Source organism: Schistocerca americana, chromosome 5 (assembly GCF_021461395.2).
Source record: "Schistocerca americana isolate TAMUIC-IGC-003095 chromosome 5, iqSchAmer2.1, whole genome shotgun sequence".
In the NCBI taxonomy this organism is placed as follows: Eukaryota; Metazoa; Arthropoda; class Insecta; order Orthoptera; family Acrididae; genus Schistocerca; species Schistocerca americana.
Genome location: NC_060123.1, coordinates 459,012,709 through 459,036,008, shown reverse-complemented (window position 1 = coordinate 459,036,008; position 23,300 = coordinate 459,012,709). Strand labels below are relative to the sequence as shown.

Below are 23,300 nucleotides of genomic sequence, written 5' to 3'. Positions count from 1 at the left end.
AGTTTAGGCGATTTATACGCCAATTAAGGCTTGAGGATGGCGTATTGAATCACCGAAACTGGTAACAGATATGTGCGTGAACAACGTACTGTTGGAAAGAGCAAACTCTGGAGTTTCACATGGTTCTCACAAGGTAGCAGCAGTGTGCGCTACTTCACTTCTAGGAAAAATGTTGTTGGGACAACAGAAAGCGTTTTGTGTTCTACGTTTCGCGCAGTGGGGTTCAGTAATAATTGTTCAGTGTGACTTACGTATAAGGTATGCTGTGGATCCTCCCAGAGCACAGAGCATTAGAGTATGGTATGAACAATTCCGAGAAACAGGTTGTTGAGTAAAGGCAAATCGCCGGGCCATTCCCGAGTGTCAGATACATACGTCGAACGCATCCGCCATAGTTTTACAAGGAGTACGCAGAAATCCGTTCGCCGTGCAGCTCGACAGCTCCACAAGCCACTGATGTCCGCCTGGCGTGTGTTGCGTCGACGTTTACACGTGAAACCATACAAAATTCAGCTACTGCAAGCTCTTTTGTGAAGGTGACAAACAAAAACGTGTGATGGTCCGTAATTTTGTTATTGGCAAGATGGAGGATGACAGTTTTCTTCCACGCTTAGTGTTTAGTGACGAGACAACATTCCATTTAAATGGAAAGGTGAATTGTCATAATGTGAGAATATGGGGTGTGGAACAACCACATGTAGTTATACAACATGGGAGGGACACTCCAAAATTTAATATGTTTTGCGCATTTTCACGGCAAAAGGTGTATGGTCCATTTCTCTTTGCCGGGAACACTGTCACAGGAAGCACATATCTCGATATGCTTGAGAACTTCCTTTCACCATAGTTGGACACTGATTCGAGCTACTTCATATACCAACAGGATGCCACACCGGCATCTGGAAGTGCGGGTATTTTTTAATCGAAGGATTATTGAATGATGGATCGGTCGCACTGGATCAAATGATTCAGCCTTACATTACTGGCCTCAGAGGTCATCGCACCTGTTTGTATGTGATGATTTCTTGTGCGGGTTTATGAAAGACTCTGTTTATGTGCCTCAGTTACCAACAACAATGAATGAACTGAGACATCGCATAAACAGCAGCCGTGGAAGCTGTAACTCAAGACATGCTCGCTGCAGTGTGGAAACAATTTAAATACCGTATTGACATATGTCGTGTATCTCGGGAGGGGGGAGCAATTGAACACCTGTCAACAGGTCTGAAAGAAAACTGAGTTTGCCGTTCATTAAAAAAAATCATTGTACATATTTATTAGTTTCAGAAATACAGACGGGCCAAATCGGATAATTCTTTCTGATACACCCTGTGTAATAAATAACTTTGAAAGGAGGCTCTAGGTGTGCGTGGTAAGTAACGGCGTTGCTCGCTTTCCCCAAAGACCTTTGAAATCCTTTAGATGGAGAGACTGCAAGCAAGAAATAATTTATTCAGAAAGTAACTTGTGGAAAAAGACACCATCTGCAAAAGCTTGTCCACTTGAGTGCAATTTTTGCCCTTTGGTAAACTTGCCGTACACAATCTCTGAAAAGAGCACACTGGCCGCATTCGAACGCCACGGTTGGTGAAGAATTAGTGCCAGCAGGTCTTGTGAGTTCCCACCGCTGACAGCAGTCCCGGCTGTGAAATGGTGTACAAGGTATGTGAGAAAAGTAATGAGACTGATTTTTTTATCTATCAAAGTTTTCATTTTTTCGTCAAACTACAATATTGTCCCTGTCGAAGTAGTTCCATTCGGGAGCTATATACACTGGCAGAGTCGTTCCCAATCTTGGTAGCAGTGCTGAAGTGCTTAAACTGATAGGACCCTTCACATGTCGATCACATTTGAATGTTCTCTACAGTCGCAAAATTACGTCCTTTGAAACATCTTTCAACTTCAGAAAAAGAAAAAAGCCAAAGGGACTTAGATCGGGTGAATTCGGGGTATACAGGGTGTTACAAAAAGGTACGGCCAAACTTTCAGGAAACATTCCTCACACACAAATAAAGAAAAGATGTTATGTGGACATGTGTCCGGAAACGCTTAATGTCCATGTTAGAGCTCATTTTAGTTTCGTCAGTATGTTCTTCCACCTACGTTCAATTTAGCACGTTATCATGATTTCATAAGGGATACTCTACCTGTGCTGCTAGAACATGTGCCTTTACAAGTATGTCACAACATGTGGTTCATGCACGATGGAGCTCCTGCACATTTCAGTCGAAGTGTTCTTACGCTTCTCAACAACAGATTCGGTGACCGATGGATTGGTAGAGGCGGACCAATTCCATGGCCTCCACGCTCTCCTGACCTCAACCCTCTTGACTTTCATTTATGGGGCCATTTGAACGCTCTTGTCTACGCAACCCCGGTACCAAATGTAGAGACTCTTCATGCTTGTATTGTGGACGTCTGTGATACAATACGCCATTCTCCAGGGCTGCATCAGCGCATCAGGGATTCCATGCGACGGAGGGTGGATGCATGTATCCTCGCTAACGGAGGACATTTTGAACATTTCCTGTAACAAAGTGTTTGAAGTCACGCTGGTACGTTCTGTTACTGTGTGTTTCCATTCCATGATTAATGTGATTTGAAGAGAAGTAATAAAATGAGCTCTAACATGGAAAGTAAGCGTTTCCGGACTCATGTCCACATAACATATTTTCTTTCTTTGTGTGTGAGAAATGTATCCTGAAAGTTTGGCCGTACCTTTTTGTAACACCCTGTATGTACTAACAGGAATGACGTACGAAGTGGGGCGGTGTTATGTTACAGCATCCACTAGTCTGCAATGTCCGGTCTCACTTGATTCACTCTTTTCCTGATCCTTTCAAGGGCATCTGTGTAAAACACTTGGTTGACAGTTTGTGCTGGATGAACAAATTGGTTACGCACGTTACCCCTACTGTCAAAAAGCAAATCGGCATTGTTTTGATCTTTGATCTGCTCATTAGAGCTTTTATTTCGGTCGAGATGTTCGTGTGCCACTCCTCACTTTGCCACTTTCTCAGGATCATTCACAAAAGTCGAGGATTCATCACCTTTGACCACCGATTTGAACCATTCGTAGTGATTGGCAATCCTCTCAAGACGATCAACGCAGACGTTTCTTCGACTGTCCTGCTCAGTTGTGAAGTTTTTCGGCACCATTTTGTGACAAACCTTCCGCATGTGCAAGACTTCTCTCAGAATATGATGTATGGTGAAAGTATGTAAGTGTAACAGGTCGCTCGCCATCATTATAGTTAAATGTCGGTCTGATCTAACACGAGCATGCACACATTCGACGTTTTCGTCAGTTTTTGAAGTTGGAGGCCTTGAGCGAGGTTCATCTCAAATGTGTTCTCGGCCTTCCAAAAACGATTTGTGCCAGCGCAAAACTTGTGCTCTTGATAAGCAATGTTCCCCATAGGCCTGTTCCAACTTTTCGAAGGTCACCCGATACACACAAAAATAAACCACACATCTTCACTGATCGCGCTCTCAGAAATCGCGTGATGGTTGTACCGAGCTGAAACTGTGATATCTGGAAGTGATGAACAAACCGGTCTACACAAGTAGAATAACACAGCGTTGCCAGATCGCTCGTCACGTTGTTAGGTTCATTACTTTTCTCACACACCTCGTATGTACCAGTCAGTTGTGTGAAATCAATGTTTCGGCGTGGAGAGCAGGCAATGTCGGGGAGAAGCCATAGAATTTGGGCGTCCTAGTCGCTTCAGTCCGTAACCGCACGACTGCTACAGTCGCAGGTTCGAATCCTGCCTCGGGCATGGATGTGTGTGATGTCCTTAGGTTAGTTAGGTTTGAGTAGTTCTAAGTTCTAGGGGACTGATGACTTCAGGTGTCAAGTCCTATATGCTCAGAGCTATTTTGCTGTGTATCAGCGCGGACTATCCATCATGTCTGCGTGGAGTGGTGTACCGTCCGCAACCATGTAACACCATGCAAGAACTGTGGTCGTAAAAAGGCCCTAGGGACCGGAGGGGAGTGTGACGCAGTGTCAGTGACAAGAGATTTCCATCTGCGATAGGAGTAGTTGCCATCTCAACCAATTTTCGAGAGAATGTAGCAAAGGGAAATGAAACTTATCAACTTTCTTCCTTACTGTATTAACGCCATTATCAGGACTAGAGGCGCTGTTTCACATTATATCAGCTTGATGTCTCCTGAAGTGACTACCTTTTTTCCGGATGCATATCTACTGCAGGCAGTCGCTGCATGCAGGTCAAAACTGTAATACTTGTAAAAGTCTGTAGTAAACTTTTATCATGGCTGTTGTTGATGCTGATACAGAGCTGCGTTTTATTTCAGTGTAGTGGATTATTAACGGGACTTGAACAACGCAAGCTATTTTGAAAAGATTGTCAGATATTTCCTTTTGTAACTAGTATTTCCCGTGTGCGATTTTTGGGGTGTCTTTGATAACACATTCTTGCTAGCGTTCTGTGCTTAATTATTACTAATTTCGCAGTTAACAACAGATCTTTATAGTCTTCTTCTGATGCCGATACTGGGTTTAACTGAAAGCTACTGACAACGGCAATTGAGCTATCTTACGTAACACAGTGCTGTTATCAGTGCAGTCAGAAAAAGTCATCTCGGTCTCTTGTTTTCACTTTATCTGATGAGAGATATGCATCTGAAGACGCAGAACAAGAATTTCAGTGTAAATCCTCTCTTGTAAGAGGTTTATCGCGACAGTATCCGGCAGTAATTCCAAAAGTGGACAAGATAAAGTTCCGTCAATTTTGAGCAGTACAGCTCGCATTGGTAACAGCCACAACCTGTTAGCCTGACCTTTAACTGTCGGGTGATCGCGGTAGGTGCGAAGTTCATTTCAGAGATTGTTATCTTGATTAATTATCTGATGATGCTGAAATAATCTTGAGTAATTAATTGGAAACAGTTTGCGAAACAAGGTTGGTTGTTGCCTCGAGTTTCCAGCTTACAGCTCTTTCGGCTTTGCGGAATATCTTAACAAAACTGTGGGTAATGCCTCTAACCAAATCTTAGTGCTGCAATAAATGCTAGAATATTCTTGATTTCTTACGGAATACTTTTTTGTCATTTGAGAAGGTCTCCTACACCCAGCGCAAACTTAATTTATAATAGCTAATACAATTAAATGCAAAGCGATGCAAACAACAGTTTAATTTTTTTTTTATTTGATCACTAGTAGTTTCAAGGCGGAAGCCTGTCAAGCACTGTTGCTCGTTAAAGACAGGCAAGCTCAATTGAATGGTGCACACGTGAGTCATACTACATCTAACATTCCTCTCCTCACTGGCCAGCGGCCAGACAAAGACTGAGAAGGTCCTGGTGTTTCCCGAGTATATTTCCAGTTTGAGTGTATAGAATGTCTTCGCATATACAAGAGCATATATTTTTATACCGTATTCGGCCGGTTTGTTTGGCATGTATACACGGGAAGGATATCTGCCTTGAAAAGATAACAGCATCTCATCAATAGTAAGGTTTCAGGCGGCATTTAGTGTTGTTGAATGTTTTCAACAAAATTATCAAAAATATCTCTTGTAGCAGCCAGATTGTCAGTTATTTTCCTTTTGTCCCCGGTGTTCTTATCATCAAATCCCAAACAATTTTGGAGAACGTAAAACCTCTGCAGTGACATTGTAGTCCGAAAGATTGCAACTCCGATACCATCTGTGCGTCGCAAAGCGTTCAAGTTTTGTCTGTTTGAGCGGGTTAGGCCCGCTATGTACAAAAATCCCATAAATGCCTTCCAATCCTCCGAAGTTGCACTGTTCATGTGGTACTGCTCTTTATTTTCCCCTGATATTCCTTATTTGATTATTTGTATGTGTAAATATAGTATTCAACATACTATTTGTTATTAAAAGACTCCAACATTCAGTCTCTGTTTTGGCATGTTTTGCAGCACGTTTTACGCTTGGAGAATTGGTAATAATATTGTCTGAACGAAAACTAACACTTTGCCTTTGACAATCCTTCATCCATTTTGTACCATCTTTGGACGTATAAAAAAAAACCACATACCTCAGGTGACTGACTAGGAGCCACTAACGGAAATTTTAGCTCTTCAGAATCCTACAAAATACCCTCTTGCTCCAAATCGCATTCTTCACTTCTTTGAGAAACTTTGTCAGCCTCTTCTTCGCTGTCGGAATCACAGGAACTAGCTTTGAACTGTTTTCTAAAACTACTTCCGGTAGTTCTTCATACTTTCTTGTCTGAAGTTTGTAAGTTTTCGTAGGAAACAGAAATGGAATTCCAAGCGATTAATTTCTGCCATGTTTGGCCCCCCTTAGCCTGAAAAACTGTCACTTGTTTTCCCATAATAGAAGGTGGCATTATCCTACAGAGACTGGCGATTGTGAAATAATGATCCTGTGTATTGTAAGGGTTCCTTTTTTTCCGTTCACAACTTCCTCTGTGCCAATCTCTTCATCCCACCGTAGCACTTGGACCCAGCCTCTCCAGTTATCTGTTGGAAATATTCAAACTTCTGTCTTCTCCTACAGTTTTTACCTTCTATAGCTCCTTGTATACCCTAATGTCTCAACATGTGTCCTACTGTTTTGTCCCTTTTTCTTGTCAATATTTTCCCCGTAATCCTTCCCTAGTCGATCCTAAAATTAAGACGGATGCTTGGTAAAAGTAGAAATCTTTCAGCGAGGGACCCTCTTTGCCTGTGTCAGTCTACTTCGTATATTTTCGCTGCTCCGTCTGTCATGCTTAATTTTGCTTCCAAGGTAACAGAATTTGTTCACCTCATCTACTTCGTGGCCCTTATGTTCGCTAATTCAATTCTCCTTCTCCTTATTGCTGTCACCTTTCTTTGATGTACTCTCAATTTATAATCTCCCTTCCCTTTCACTGGGGCGGAGAAATGTCATCAGCGAACCTTATCATTGACATACTTCCACCGTGAATTTTAATCCCACTCCTGAACCTGTCCTGTATTTTCGTCATTGCTTCTCCGATGTATAGCGTATGGCTTGGCGAAAGAATTACGGTAACGATCCCTGCATCATTCGTTTACTAGGCAATCAGTGTACAGGATATGGATGGGTAAAAAAGACCGGTTAAAACCGCTAGCGGTATTTTAGTTCTGAATAACTGGTATTTTTCGGTATTTGTTAAAACAGGTGTTTATTTTTTACTAATAACGGTGTGTTGTTGTGGTCTTCCGTCCTGAGACTGGTTTGATGCAACTCCCCATGCTACTCTATCCTGTGCAAGCTTCTTCATCTCCCAATACGTACTGCAGTCTACATTCTTCTGAATCTGCTTAGTGTATTCATCTCTTGGTCTCCCTCCACGATTTTTACCCTCCACGCTGCCCTCCAATACTAAATTAGTGATCCCTTGATGCCTCAGAACATGTCCTACCAACCGATCCCTTCTTCTTGTCAAGTTGTGCCACAAACTCCTCTTCCCCCAATCCTATTCAATACTTCCTCATTAGTTACGTGATCTACCCATCTAATCTTCAGCGTTCTTCTGTAGCACCACATTTCAAAGGCTTCTATTCTCTTCTTGTCCAAACTACACTCCTGGAAATTGAAATAAGAACACCGTGAATTCATTGTCCCAGGAAGGGGAAACTTTATTGACACATTCCTGGGGTCAGATACATCACATGATCACACTGACAGAACCACAGGCACATAGACACAGGCAACAGAGCATGCACAATGTCGGCACTAGTACAGTGTATATCCACCTTTCGCAGCAATGCAGGCTGCTATTCTCCCATGGAGACGATCGTAGAGATGCTGGATGTAGTCCTGTGGAACGGCTTGCCATGCCATTTCCACCTGGCGCCTCAGTTGGACCAGCGTTCGTGCTGGACGTGCAGACCGCGTGAGACGACGCTTCATCCAGTCCCAAACATGCTCAATGGGGGACAGATCCGGAGATCTTGCTGGCCAGGGTAGTTGACTTACACCTTCTAGAGCACGTTGGGTGGCAAGGGATACATGCGGACGTGCATTGTCCTGTTGGAACAGCAAGTTCCCTTGCCGGTCTAGGAATGGTAGAACGATGGGTTCGATGACGGTTTGGATGTACCGTGCACTATTCAGTGTCCCCTCGACGATCACCAGTGGTGTACGGCCAGTGTAGGAGATCGCTCCCCACACCATGATGCCGGGTGTTGGCCCTGTGTGCCTCGGTCGTATGCAGTCCTGATTGTGGCGCTCACCTGCACGGCGCCAAACACGCATACGACCATCATTGGCACCAAGGCAGAAGCGACTCTCATCGCTGAAGACGACACGTCTCCATTCGTCCCTCCATTCACGCCTGTCGCGACACCACTGGAGGCGGGCTGCACGATGTTGGGGCGTGAGCGGAAGACGGCCTAACGGTGTGCGGGACCGTAGCCCAGCTTCATGGAGACGGTTGCGAATGGTCCTCGCCGATACCCCAGGAGCAACAGTGTCCCTAATTTGCTGGGAAGTGGCGGTGCGGTCCCCTACGGCACTGCGTAGGATCCTACGGTCTTGGCGTGCATCCGTGCGTCGCTGCGGTCCGGTCCCAGGTCGACGGGCACGTGCACCTTCCGCCGACCACTGGCGACAACATCGATGTACTGTGGAGACCTCACGCCCCACGTGTTGAGCAATTCGGCGGTACGTCCACCCGGCCTCCCGCATGCCCACTATACGCCCTCGCTCAAAGTCCGCCAACTGCACATACGGTTCACGTCCACGCTGTCGCGGCATGCTACCAGTGTTAAAGACTGCGATGGAGCTCCGTATGCCACGGCAAACTGGCTGACACTGACGGCGGCGGTGCACAAATGCTGCGCAGCTAGCGCCATTCGACGGCCAACACCGCGGTTCCTGGTGTGTCCGCTGTGCCGTGCGTGTGATCATTGCTTGTACAGCCCTCTCGCAGTGTCCGGAGCAAGTATGGTGGGTCTGACACACCGGTGTAAATGTGTTCTTTTTTCCATTTCCAGGAGTGTATTTATTGTCCATGTTTCACTTCCATACATGGCTACACTCCATACAAATACTTTCAGAAACGACTTCCTGACATTTACCCGAAATATCATTCAGCAATAGCAGCAGTACTAAAATTTTTCGTTTTTAAATAAACGCTTTTTTTAATATTTTTATTCGTAAAATTTAAGTGCGAAATATTGCATTACTATAGAAAATGGGAAAAGCGACCAATGCTATTTTAGTAACTGTACCTGCAGCAACGAGTAACAAACACATGGCATCAGAATTGATACAACACTGTTGAGACATGATAATGTTACAGTTGGCGGTGTGTCGTGGCCTTAAAGGTAGGTAGGTGGGTGTAAAACAATTATATTGATCAGAGGTATATATTAATAAGGAATTTGAATCATGACTCTCTACTTGGCCAAACATTTTGCCGCATTTTTGAAAAGAAACATAGCTCAATAAAAAGTCTTCCTCCTTCTGCGGCTACCCAAGGAGTCAGGGAGAGAAAACCAGAACTCGACCTAACGTCAGCCGTGGGCATCGAGCGCTGTGTCGTCATACGCTCGAAGATTCTGAACGTCGCGCAGCACGAAGACAGCAGTCTGGATGGGATGATCGCGAGATCCCGCACCTTGAAAACCAGCTTCAGGAGGTCGCTCGCGTCTGTTGGTACCGTGTCCCCCTCCAATTCAACGTGACACTCTTGACGCCGGGACGCAAGTCGAGAACGGCACGCCTGACGGACGACGTGTTGGCTGGTGACACCAGTCGAGCCGAAGGTGGTTGCCGACTGTCTAGTCATCGACTATGTGGGCTTGGCCGTCTTTGACCGCGACGTTGCCAGGCTTGCGGAGTCCTTGCGGTGTTCGAAGGTGGGGCTCCACCGAGACGTCGAAGCCCCTTTGCGCGAGTCCACGCGCGGGATACTTCACGACCGCGTCGTGACGTTTCACGCGGGACCTGTGAGTTTGTCTGCAAGCCTGGATGACGTGGTTGCCGGTCTCGACGGCTCTGCAACCCGCGCGGCATCGGGTGTCGGCCAACCGCCCCTGCCTACGCCGCGGCTTGGAGGGCAAAGCGTTTATGCGGGCGCGGATGGCGTTGATGTAGTCGCGGCCAGATAGGAGTCGACTGTATCGGCGACCCACTGGTGCTGTCTGAAAGAGCCGCAAGGTCGAAGGCGACTTGTAGGCGAGCCGCCCACATTTCCCCAACCTGCTCTGACGTCGTGAGGAGGTGTCCTTCCCACGTCAAGTGCTGCGACCTCAGGCTGCACCTCGCGCAGGTCCGCGTCGTCCACAGCTGGCCCCATGTTCTGCAGCGTCAGGAGTCGGGCCCGCCGTAGGGTAAGGCAGATGGCATGCAGAGTCCCCCATGGGCCACAGGGATAATTGGAAATTTGTGGTAACATCCTGTGGGACGAAACTGCTGAGGTCATCGGTACCTAAGCTTACACACTTCTTAATCTACGCTAAGGACAATACACACACCCATGCAGGAGGGAGGACTCGAGCCCCCGACGGGGAGACCCGCGCAAACCGTGACAAAGAGCCTCAGACTGCGCGGCTACTATGCGCGGCGGGCCACGGGAGAGTGGAAGTAGTCCAAGGGGGTGTTCGCCGGGAGGCAGAACCATTTCCCGACGGCTGCTCGCATCGCGCTGTCCGCGGCGTTCAGAGCACCGACCTGGGTGCGACTGAGGGCCAGCCCGTGGTGCAGGTCTTGCAACAGCACGTGCACGAGGTCGTAGAGGCGCTGTTGCGGCTTCAGTGGAGCCCTGGTGATGATATCTAGTTGCTCCTGCAAGTGGCGGCTAGGATGCAACAGGCACCGCCCACAAGGGGAGAACTGCAGCCTCTGGGAGCGGAAGGTCACACCCACGCGTAACGCCGGCATGTTGGCGTTGCCGGCGGTGAAGGTGGCGCATATACCTTAAGGCCACGACACACATCCGACAGGATTTCTCAGCAGTGTTACATCAGTTCTGATGTCATGTATTTGTTACTCGTTGCTGTAGGCACTGTCATTGAAACAGCACTGATCGCTTTTCCCATTTTATATAGAAATGCAATATTTCAAAAACCAGTTCAGATTTTAGGAATAAAAATTTTGAAACAAGGTTTATTTAAAAACGAAAACTTTTAGCACTGCTTCTATGGCTAAACTGAGCAAGCAATAAAGGGCACAAAAGAAAAATTCGGAGTAGGTATTAAAATCCATGTAGAAGAAATAAAAACTTAAGGTTTGCCGATGACATAGTAATTCTGTCAGAGACAGCAAAGGACTTGGAAGAGCAGTTGAACGGAATGGACAGTGTCTTGAAAGGAGGATATAAGATGAACATCAACAAAATCAAAACGAGGATAATGGAATGTAGTCGAATTAAATTAAATCGGGTGATGCTGCGGGAATTAGATTATGGAATGAGACACTTTAAGTAATAAAGGAGTTTTGCTATTTGGGGAGCAAAATAACTGATGATGGATATAAAATGTAGACTGGCAATGGCAAGGAAAGCGTTTCTGAATAACAGTCAAACCTTGGTCTCCCTCAGCAACTTTTAACTCCTCCCTCCTCCAAGAGTTCCCTCTATTACCATATTCAGTATTTCTCGTGTCTCAGGAGCATCAGTCTGTCACTTATTTCAGTTTACTTGTGCCATAAATTACTTTACTGGCCGATTCGATTCTTAACTAATGAAGACTGAACAGGTTCTTGGTTGAAAAAAGATTGAATATGAAGCCAGGCGAGGACTTCTAACTGCACCATCCTAGCATTCACTTAGACGCGATTAAGGAAAACTGCACATACGCTCAAACGCGCTGGATGGGCCTGGATGTTTGTCCGCTACTCCAGAATTTGAGTATCTTAACCTTTGCACCACTTCGCTCGGTTTGACTTCATTATTTTTAAATTATTGTTATTCAGATGGACGTATACAGTTCCAGAGGCAACATATATGGTATATATATGCAGAATGAAACGACGAATGAAGATTTATACCGAGGTCGGGAATTGAACCCTGGTATCCTGATCACTAGACAGATACATTAACCACTACGCCTCGTGAAACAGAGGCTTCGCACAACTGCACTAGCGACTACCCTAGCATGCCCCCTTCCTCTTTGTGTTCCCTCATGCAGAGGCTCTCCAGCTGTATTGGAATAGCATCTTAGCATCAAACGAATCGGGGGTCCTGCCTGAAGCCCAGGCATATTGCACTTTAACCAAACGGAACTTCTCACGTCTCGGACATCCATCCAGGCTGAACCAATGAACGAAAATTTGTACAAAGGCTGGGAATCGAACTCGGGCCTGCTCACTAGGCAGATGTACTAACCACTGCACAACCCCCGGCACAGTGGCTTTGCGCAACTGCATGGGCTTCCGTAATGTGCTTTCTTTCCTCCTTTTCTTACAAATACCCAAAAAAATAATCCCCCTTCAGATTTTGCTATTAGGGACAACGGAATCACATGGGACATATGTCTGTTGTTCACAGGCATTTAGTTTGGCATCCATTTCAGTTACTAATAGGCGAATATCATTGGAATTACCCGATATCAAAACTCGGACTTTCATGGCCCTGGTACAAACTTTTCATTCGTCGCTTCAGTCTGCATATATACAATATTATTGTTGTTACTGTTACCATTGTTGTTGTTGTTGTTGTTGTTATTATTATGGCGTTTCACGGACCAGCTGAACCACAACAAGATAATTTTTTATTTGGCTTTTCATTCAGTCTTCTCCAACACTCTTTATTTTCTCAAAAGGGGCGTTTTCCCCTTATTTGACAAAATCATGATTTCACAACAGAAAATCGAAAAGTGCCCACGTCAATATCAACGTTACATTTCATACTACGGTTATGCAATCTATGGCCAGCGCGTGTAAATGAGGAAGGTACTTCATTTTGTCTTCAGTTGCTTTTGCTTCCTCTCTGGAAAGACCGTCTTTCTGATCTTTTCATCAGTAGAGAGGATTTTCATTTCTGTCTTGATTTAGAATTTCTGTGGTGTGTCGCTTCCACGTTTATTGAAGGGAACAGGTGTAACAGAGGCGGCCGTGAAGCACGGGCATAGTCAGCCTGTGATAGCGCGCCTTTCCTGGCTATCGGTCAGACTGCAAGCGCAGTCGTGTGGGCTGGAGGAGTGAACAAAACTTGTAATTTTCTAGGGATTCTTGCTATTTTCAAGACTCTTGGTATGCATGCTACTTCAGTTTCCGAAAGTTAACCGAAGAGCTAGAAAACCACACATGTAAACTTTTTCAGCAAAGTTATTTGGGTGTGGAAGCGTGATGGATATACCCCCGTAAGATTATTTACCTTCCTTTAAGGCGCTCTCCACCCTACTGGGAAGAGGGCGAGGGGTTGTGTTGGTTAGAGTCGGTCGACAGAAAGCAGCGTGGGCGGTGACACGTGTGCTGGCAGCCCGGCGTGGGCGGCGGCACCGAGCATCGATCGCCACGCCTGGCCCTCGACTCAGCCTCAGCACTCTCTGCTCCGCCAGCCACACTCCCGCCTCACCCCACTCGTCACGCCGCGCTTCTCTTTTCTTCCTGCCGGCGCGTTCTGCTCCATTTGTCACGCCCGCAGAGAGAGAGAGAGAGAGAGAGAGAGAGAGAGAGAGAGGTATGAAATACAACGATCACGTAGCCCGAGTCGCGCACAAAGCAAGCAGCAGGCTGCAGTTCATTCATACAATATTGGAAAACTGCTACTCATCTGCGAGAGCTAACTTTCAAAACGCGCAAATAAATCGGCTGCGAGTGGCATTCATACCGAGGTAGATTAAGAGGGTCTGTCGAATGTGTACAAAAGGAGGAACGAATTCACTAAAAAAATCAGTTCAGCTAAAGTGACAGTCTCTGGTGAGGATGTTAAAATGGTAACTAATGGAGCACTGGGAGACAAGTGCGAAATATCCAATATAACTGACAAGATATGGCTCCAAGCATTGAATCTAGGTATTGTATATCACACAGTTCTCCAAAACAGATAAAGTGAAACTAGCAGGGTTTTGTTAGGGTCTACACTCAGTGTGTGTAACCAACGGATAAAACGTTAAACAGTATTGTTCAGTGATTTGCACAGTTATGTGTGTAAGCTAAGTCGATTCAGTGTACCAAAGAAAGTGGAATTAGCATTGCTCATAAAATTCACAAGCTCTTAAACCTCTTTAGTGTGGCCAGTAGTTCCTCAAAATGCACAGATGTGTTACTTTCCTCACCCGCACCAGTTGTCATCCAGATGCTTTTCTGTTGCACATCTATCCTTTGTTTGCACTTCCTTATTCTTCTTTCTAATTTCACCCCGTTCTTCCATCATTTCTCCCACATTGATCTTTTTGCGTCCTCTCTCTCACGCCCCTGTTTCCCATCATCCCCCCCCCCCCCCCCCCTGCAGCCTTTGTCCCTTCAATCTCCTCCCCCCCCCCCCACTTTGCATCCTTTCTCCTTTCATCCCCCTTGCGCCAGCTTTTCTCCCTTCATCAGGATTTCTCCCTTCATAATCAACCTTTCTCCCTAATCCAGCCTTCAGCCTCTTCTCCAACCTTTCATCCTTCACCCTTCCTCCCCTCGGTTTCCCTGCCATTTCTCCTTGTGCATCACTTCCTCTACACTTCACACTTTCTCTTTGTACATCAGTATCACTACCATTTCTCTTTGTGCATTCCCCCCACATCCTTTCAGTCTGAACCTCTCCTGATTCTTCAATAAATTCCTTTGATTTGTTTTTCTGATTAGCTGCCTAAAGGTTACTTGTTGGATTTTAAGACATACAACTCCAGATATATTTGAGTTGAGTAAATACATATAATTATGGTTTTTGCTAAGGCATCACAGATTTTCTGATGTATGCAAGTAATTCCTAATGAGTGTAACTACCAAACTATGTCTCTGACATTTTTTTAATGGAGCTATTTAGTTTTTTCTATGCCATTGGAAAGAACCTCCATAGGAGACTCAATGACAGCTTTGGTGAAGCTTGACAAAGTAACAAGAAATAACAGAACAAATCACTCTCCTGCTGTCAGGAGAAGAGGTCCCAGAAATGTCTGCCCTACTATACCAAATGTAAGCAAACATGTAATTCAGGTGTGGTTCATATGTATATTATTACGACTCTCAAAGCAAGAGCTCAAAATCTTATCCTTGAACATCGATACCTTCTGCAAAGTGATTGCGGAGAACTATACTGCACGATGAATTACATCTGGACTTATTACAGGGAAGGCTGATGTTTGGTATTTCAAGCTCCATATGTGTACCATTTCACTAAAAACAATCTCCGCTCCATATGTGTACCATTTCACTAAAAACAATCTCCATGCAGAAACCCAATGTGGATTTCAAAAAGATCGCAACACCACACAGCTGTCACAGAGTTTTTGCATTAAGTCTTAGCTATCATGATAGAAGAAAGCATACTGTAGGTATATTTTCAGATCTCTCAAAGGCTTTCAACCTAGCCAGCCGTTCACTCCTCTTGCAGAAACTGAGGGCATGTATCATGCACACATATCTTGAACTCCTTTCTATTTACCCAAAAAACTGAGAACTATGCACAAATATAAATTATCAAAATGAATTGAGAAAAATAAACTGAAACAGTATTGCAGTGTTTGCTGCACAGGCCAGTATTGGGACCATTTCATTTTCTCGTGTATGTAAATTATATTATACTTCCTTATACTTCCCATAGAATTACTTATGCTGATGCCCCACTCTACTGTTTTATGGTGGCAATGAGGAGGAGATAACATCTTTTTCAACACTTGGGATATCTGAAGTGACTAAATATTTTAGTAAATGTGGCCTAAAAATAAATACCACAAAATCATAGTCACTGGCGTTTAAAGCAGGCAACCGTGCCACAGATGTCTAGAAAATATTTGTGTGATTTCATATACATGCAATGAAGACCATAAATTCTTTGATCTGGACTTGGATGGCGGTCTTTGATGGAAAACAATGTTAACTATGTATGCAAGAAAATAATTGTTGCATTGTACTTGCTTAGCCAACAGTGCAAAATTGTGTGTAAGAAAACCTAAAAACTGTGTGGGAGTGTGTCACTGAGGTGCACTTCAACAGAGTACTGGTACTAGAAAAGAGAGCTGTTCAGTCAATACATGGCATGGGGTACAGGGATACCTTTCGTGACATCCTTAGCAAAAATACTGTCTTTCACTGTACAGTCAGTCCATCAGGGCGACACACCCAAATGTTACAATGTACATAATCACAACGCGGGAGATAATTATGTTTATTGAAGGCAAAGAACAAAATTAAAAGTTATGGACCACAGTCCATGTGTCAGCAAATTGTCAGAATTAATAAGAACACATACTGGGGACCCATTTCAAAACAAAATTAAAATATTTGTTATAAATAAATGTCTGTATTCACTGAAAGAATTCTAAACTGTATATATTGTGTATGAACCTGTGTAGTTAAATATGTTATGTATTAAACCTTTGCACACAAATGATATATGCTATATTTTGGTAACATTGACCTTTGAGAAAGCCATCATTTGATGACTATAAGCCAAAATAAATATAAATGCATAAAAAATACTTGTCATTGAAGTCCTCTTTGAAGGGGATTTTTAACAGAAAAAGATACTGTTCTACTAGAAGTAAGTGTGTTATAATTTAGCAGCTATAGGCAGTAAAAATTACTTGTGTACATAAAAAAATTCACCACTTTGTCTGCTATAATTAAATGAAAACTGCAGCTCAATATATCAAAAGTGATTTGTTATGGCTTATTCTACCAATGTATAACCTGTTATTTCTGATATCATAAACATTTCTCACAGTAGAATTGTTGTTTAGGTTTTTACTACTTTCACATTAAAATCTCCTGTTACAGTAATGCAATGATACTGCTGCCATTTGTCAATTTCAAAAACTATACCTGAATGTCCACAACCGTGTCATCAGAATGAGAGTATGTTGTTGCATAGACTTGAATGGAATGGCTTTTCTTTATTTTCAAAATACTGTTTCCTTATTATTTCTGAGATTCTTCGGTATCTGTAATACTGTTTTTAATTTTCCAGTTTAAAATAAGTCCTGAACGTCCCTCATTGCATTTTCCCTTTAATTTAATGGAAACCCTGATTTTAATTCTATTTTGTATTTGATTTTTCACATCATTTCTGACAATACTAGAACATAACATTACCTGATTATACTTATTTGTCATTCAATGCTACTGTTCTACCTTTGAAATGCAAGATACCAAGATTTAAAAGCCCATGCTATTGTATATTTAGTGAAACTTTATGTACCAAAGGTGAGGTGCAGAGTGGCTGGCCCGAAGTGTTACCTGAGACCCAGAAGTCCACTAGTTTAGATATTCTTCCATCCAGGTTGGAATGCCAGTGCCATAGGAACTGGCATGTTTCAGTGGGGCTATTGACAATCCTACCTGTGGCATGCTACAATAGCCTAAAATGGTTTGGTGAGAGACATGAAAAAGCTCAACAGAGCTATGTCCCCAATGCTCTCTCTCTCTCTCTCTCTCTCTCTCTCTCTCTCTCTCTCTCTCTCTCTCTCTCTCTCTCTCTCTCTCTCTCTCTTATCTGTTTAGCTATTATATTTCTGTCACAAACTAGTAGTACATAACCAATACGATATTTATATTATCTCTGTTCTTGTTATAGCTCTCATTTTCACCAACTACACCAACATGGAGCCACTTCCGCTTGCTGGCGCTTTTGCTTGGCATCTTGATGCTGTCTGGTGTCCTGTTCATAGTCTGCATACTTGTTGGCTTTTTTGGCAGTGGTCTCAACACCTTTGCGTTCATGGTTGCAGAGGTAAGTTGACACTGTTCTCTCTCTCTCTCTCTCTCTCTCTCTCTCTCTCTCTCTCTCTCTCTCTCTCTCTCATTTATTGCAACTGAAGTCTCCCATATTTTTTGTACACAATAACTCTTTGTTAGTTAAAGTTCTAATTAGCAACTTCTCGTATATAAAATGAAGGTGATAAAATAAATGTAAATGACACCAATATCTCTGAACTGGTATATGGGAACAATACAATTGGTCCCTGTAGGAAGTTGTACAATGAGAAGAAAGGAAAATAAAAAATGATAATACTGAAGAGAAACCCAATGTGATAGTTTAGGGGAGATAAATCAGAGCATTATAGTTCCATTTCTGTTGCTGTCACCATGTTAGTCTTAGGAATCTCTCTCATAATAAACAGGCTGTGAGTATGGTAACTAACTGAATTTCCAAACAAATTTGTAATGCTGCTCTGAATGCTAGATAGCATTCATATTGTATAGCCATTCTGTGTCATTATGGGCTTTAGACAATGCTTTCCAGGTGTGGCTGAAAGTGAAGCATTTATGGTCCCTCAGGTAATTTTCTTTAGCTTATTGCCTCTTTGTGTAGCAGCAGTTTGACAAATATGTTTTCAAAAAATCTAGGAGTAGACCTGTGGTTTACAACCATTTCAGTACTTTTGTCCCTGAGATAAAAAAGAAATATTATAGGTTACAGTTATTTATTCTTCTTTGCGAACTGAAATTGTGAGTTGAATTTAAGAAGGAAAAAAAGTCATACCTCATTTCATGACCACTCATACTTATTCAAAAACTTATACAAACAAGGGCAGAATGAGTACTTTCGAAAGTAGTGTACACTTCAAGTAAAGTAATATTTCACCCCTTACTTTTTACATGTTAAATGTCTCCATCGCAGTGTTCAAATTTAAATACATTGCTATTTACCACATTAAAAGACATAAGTTGTATCAAATTTCCAAATTACTGATTAGTGGTCTAGCACGTGAACCAATTTTCCACATCTTTTTGTGTAGAAACTGCACTGCTGCTATCTTATTGCTTCACGTGAATATAAGAGGGGAGGGGAGGGGGGGAACCTCGGCATGATACACGTGATTAAAGAACACACATTGAAATGTCAGTGAAAAATCTTTCTGAAATTGCAATGAAAGTTGGATTCAAGATGATTGTATTTTACATTAAAGACTGATGTAAAGATCAACTGGCAGGTTGAAGATTAGGTGGTGGAGAAGTTTTACAGTTCCTAGCATTGGGGAAGAATAAAATAGTTAAGCTGAGCGTAATTGAGGGGTGCCAAATAACACAGAAACTGCAATATGTTCCCTAGAAAAAAGAGCTTACCTAGGTATGCCTAATCACAACACGTCAACAGCTGGATTTTGAAAGACATATTTAGCACGAGGAAACGAAGAGAAATTGGGTACCTAGACTGAGACAGGAGCTATATGAGAATGAAGAACCAAATTTAAACATGATAGAGAAGATCCTTGCATGCTGTTTGTTGGTTTCGGAAGCCTGGCAGCTAGTGCCTGTGCCACTTTGTCTCTAGGTATCGAAAGCTATTTTACTTTGTTGCCGTAGCTCTAGCTGTTGAAAGTTATTCTGTTTTGTCAGCTCTGGTATTTAGTGTTCTCCATTCAAGTAGATCCAGTTAGTTGCAAAATAAAGAAAAAAAAGTCCCCCCTTTCGTATATATTGTTTATGTTCCGATATTTTATATATATCATCTGTTTGTAAATAAATGAAGTGGTGTAGCTGAGCAATTGATATTCTTGCAGTGCATACAACTGACAGTTCAGACACTGCACACAGTGCTGCGGTACTGCCTGCACTTGTACGACCTCCGGGGGAGTGGAGCTGGTACAGGTGGTAGCGGCTCTGCAGAAGGCTTTGGAGAGGCAAGAGTGTGGGAACGGCGTGGCCCTGCTGCTTACTATGCGCAGCTCATATTTGAACTGGCAGCACTTGTCGTAGACTTGTTACACCATCTGCACATGTTGCTCTGGTCAAATATTTTCCTTTCAATGGCATCACTTGTCATCTGTATGCAGCTGCGTTACCTCGGCCATGAAATCCAACGAAGACTCAAGAGACATCGAAACTACCTGTGGGTGCTTAGACACATGCAGCAGAAGTGAGTAGAAACAGAAATAATGTTAACAGTAATGAAATTCATTTTTTGTATTATATGTGAAGCTCCTTTTTCCTAGGAGGAAATGTGAACATCATAAATCTGAGAAGTGTGATAATCCCTCGGTTCAATCTCCAGCTGCTCAGAGAGAGAACTGCCAAACTGCTGATACATGTTATGTGCCATTTGGGATACAATTTTGTGATACCAGTGACGGAGCAAATTACGGTAGAAATGATATTGTGGTTGCCAGGGACTGGTTTGCTTCTTAGTGCTTTTTAATTTTGGTTATAAAGTACTCAAAAGGACTCTTTATGTAGGAGAGAACAAGGACCAATTCCACAATATTTCGTATCACTGACGTGTAGACTAACGTTCTACATGTCATCAGTTAGATGAGACCCAGAATTCTCATGCTTTCTTCCAACTAACAGCAGGGTGCAGATAATATGCCAAGTACTGTGCACAGCTGGCAGCATTTGCTACTGTAGGTCTGTGCCACTACCTTCACAAATAAATGTAAACCCTTCTAGCTTCCTTGCCCTTGGCTAAATGAACATCCAGTGGCATTTCGGATCATTTCTACAGCATCTAGGAAAAGTATTTCAATGCAGTACTACTGTATATCAAAGAAATACTGCACCTTAAAACTACAAGAAGACAGAATTGCAGACTGGAACTTATCTTAAGGGCAGCGTTCCAGTACTGCCAATAGATAGTTTCTTACTTTAGGGAGGAAAGAGGGATAGGTTTTGGAAGGTTGGGAAGGAGGGTACCCTGATTGAGAGGGACCTATCTCCTGTGAAGAAAAGAGGTTGCTGCTTATTCCTTTTCATAATTCTCTAGGTGATGGATGCATATTCCCCTCTCCCTTGTGTTTGCACTTAAGTAAAATGGACACACATTTAACCAATATCTAAGAGAGGTTTAAGTCTTTTCTAAGTGTCTATTATTTCAATATTAAGTACATGATCTATTTATATATTCATCAAGAGTCATTGTCTAACAACACTTTAAGTGTTTTCATCTGTATGGTGACACCAGTTTTTAGTATTTCACAGGTGCTGTTTCAGGACCAAATTAAAATGTTTTTGTCTATCTCAAGCTAGACAGCAAGAAGCCTGTTGCAATATCTTGTGAATCTGATGCACATTTTTTGTGTGTAAAACTTGAATTTTAATGTAACTTTCCTGTGCTGCATCAACATTTGCAAGGCAGTGAATCTCTCTCTCCTCAGTGTAAAGTGCTTCTGTATCAATAACAGTGTAGCAATTTGAAGAAAAAAAAAAATGTTCACAGAACTGTTAAGAAAAATAAAAGGAGAGAAAAAGTCACAGGTCGAATTGAGTTTTCTAACAGCCGTCCCACTCCAAGAAAGTTCACACACTCACATGAATGGGTTGGATTCAAATGTGCTCCATTCTAACTGTAGACATCTAATGAACTTTCAGAATAAGTCCCATTGTTTCTCTATGCTTCTGAGTGCTAAAATTTGTCTGAAAAAACTTGTGCTGTAAAAATAAAATTCACAGAAAATATGTGTAGTTATTAAATTATTGTGCTTTGGAACTCTTGTCTCTCATGAAAATCTCGCCATCCTTCACGAAGTAAGACTTTTTCCCATTGAAGAAAAAAGCCTTTGCTATATTATTTTACATAATATAAGTGTGGTCAGTGCTGAACTAATGCTGAAAATGTTTGTTAATTTTTGTAGCTATCCTATGGCAACACCAGAAGAGCTTGCCGAAAATTCTGACAACTGTGCAATCTGCTGGGAGAAGATGGAATCTGCAAGGCGTCTGCCGTGTTCTCATCTCTTTCACAAGTTAGTAATTGATGTACGAGGGTTATTCCAAAAGTAAGGTCCGGTTATAAAAAAAAAAATCAAAACTAAAATGTTTTTTCAAAACAATTGTTTTATTTACATTCCTTACATCTTTATATATTTTTCTACATAACTTCCATACTTATTTAAACATTTGTCACATCGTTCAACAAGCTTTTGAATGCCCATGTTATAGAAATCGGCCGCCTGTGACGATAACCAGTCCTTAACTGCTTCTTTCACTTCATCATCTGTGTCGAAGCGCTTGCCGCCGAGAAACTCCTTTAAGTAACGGAACAGGTGGAAATCACTTGGCGCCAGGTCCGGACTGTAAGGAGGATGGTCCATCTGTTCCCATCCAAATTTCTTGATCAGAGCTTGCGTTTCATTTGCAGTGTGGGGTCTGGCATTGTCATGCAACAACAAGATTCCAGACGACAAAAGACCACGTCGCTTATTCTGGATTGCACGTCGAAGTTTAGTCAGGGTAGCGCAGTAGGCGGCTTTATTAATCGTTGTTCCTCTCTCCATAAAGTCGACTAACAATACTCCACGTCTATCCCAGAACACAGTCGCCATAACCTTACGTGTTGAGATTGTCTGCTTTGCCTTGACCTTGACTGGCGATGACGTGTGACGCCATTGCATTGACTGACGTTTAGACTCTGGAGTGATGTGAGAAACCCATGTCTCATCCCCTGTGACAACATTGTCTAAAAGACTGTCACCTTCCTTATGATATCGCTCCAAAAAATCAAGAGCAAAAGCCATTCTTTTCATTCGTTGGGGCTCAGTAAGCAGCCTGGGAACCCAACGGGCACACAATTTGTGAAACTTCAAATGTTCAGACACAATTCTGTACAAAGTTGTTCTACTCACATTCGGAAAATGCATGTCTACGTCTGTAATAGTGAATCGGCGATCTTCACGAATTTTTTTGTCAACCGCATTGACCAAATCGTCTGAAATCACTGATGGTCGGCCACACCGTGGTTCATCGTGCACATTATCCCGTCCTTCATTAAAAGCTCGCACCTACTTGCGCACTTTACTGTCGCTCATTATGTTAGGACCGTACACTTCAGTAATCTGCCGATGGATTTCCGCCGCTGAATTGTTTCTTGCAGACAAAAACCGTATCACTGCCCTTACTTCACAATCGGCGGGCTGATCAATTGTCTTAAACATTGTAAAGTGACACTGTGAACTACACTCAGCAACAGTAACAAAGCGAATGGCGGCGTTTGACGCGCAAGGCTTGCCAGGAGTCGGCGCGCGTGCGTGTTTTGTCATTGGCGCCAAATTTCAATAGTTACGGCGAATCGGACCTTACTTTTGGAATAACCCTCGTATTTTGTAAAATTCAGTTACTCTCCTTATTACATCCTACATACTTTCAAATCAATAATGTTTGAACACTGTAATAGTTTTTTTTACTGTAGACAGTTGAATTCATGTGTGTTGCAGAAAGTCCGAAAAGCGCTGTTTGTTCAAATGTTGGAAGTCAACATGCCCACACATTCATCTTTCAGGGTATTCTGAGTATGGATCACTT

The 23,300-nt window shown here is 43.0% G+C and overlaps 1 protein-coding gene across 3 annotated transcripts in view; it reads left to right on the top strand.

The window, feature by feature from the left end:
* LOC124615542 (E3 ubiquitin-protein ligase AMFR-like) overlaps window positions 1–23,300 on the top strand; it is a 341,793-nt gene that overhangs the window by 284,601 nt on the left and 33,892 nt on the right. For all 3 annotated transcript variants that reach the window (XM_047143511.1, XM_047143512.1, XM_047143513.1), the window contains exons 3-5: window positions 17,638–17,793; window positions 19,568–19,923; window positions 21,635–21,745. In XM_047143511.1, coding sequence (XP_046999467.1) covers window positions 17,638–17,793; window positions 19,568–19,923; window positions 21,635–21,745 — 623 coding nt within the window. The remainder of the gene's footprint in view (window positions 1–17,637; window positions 17,794–19,567; window positions 19,924–21,634; window positions 21,746–23,300) is intronic.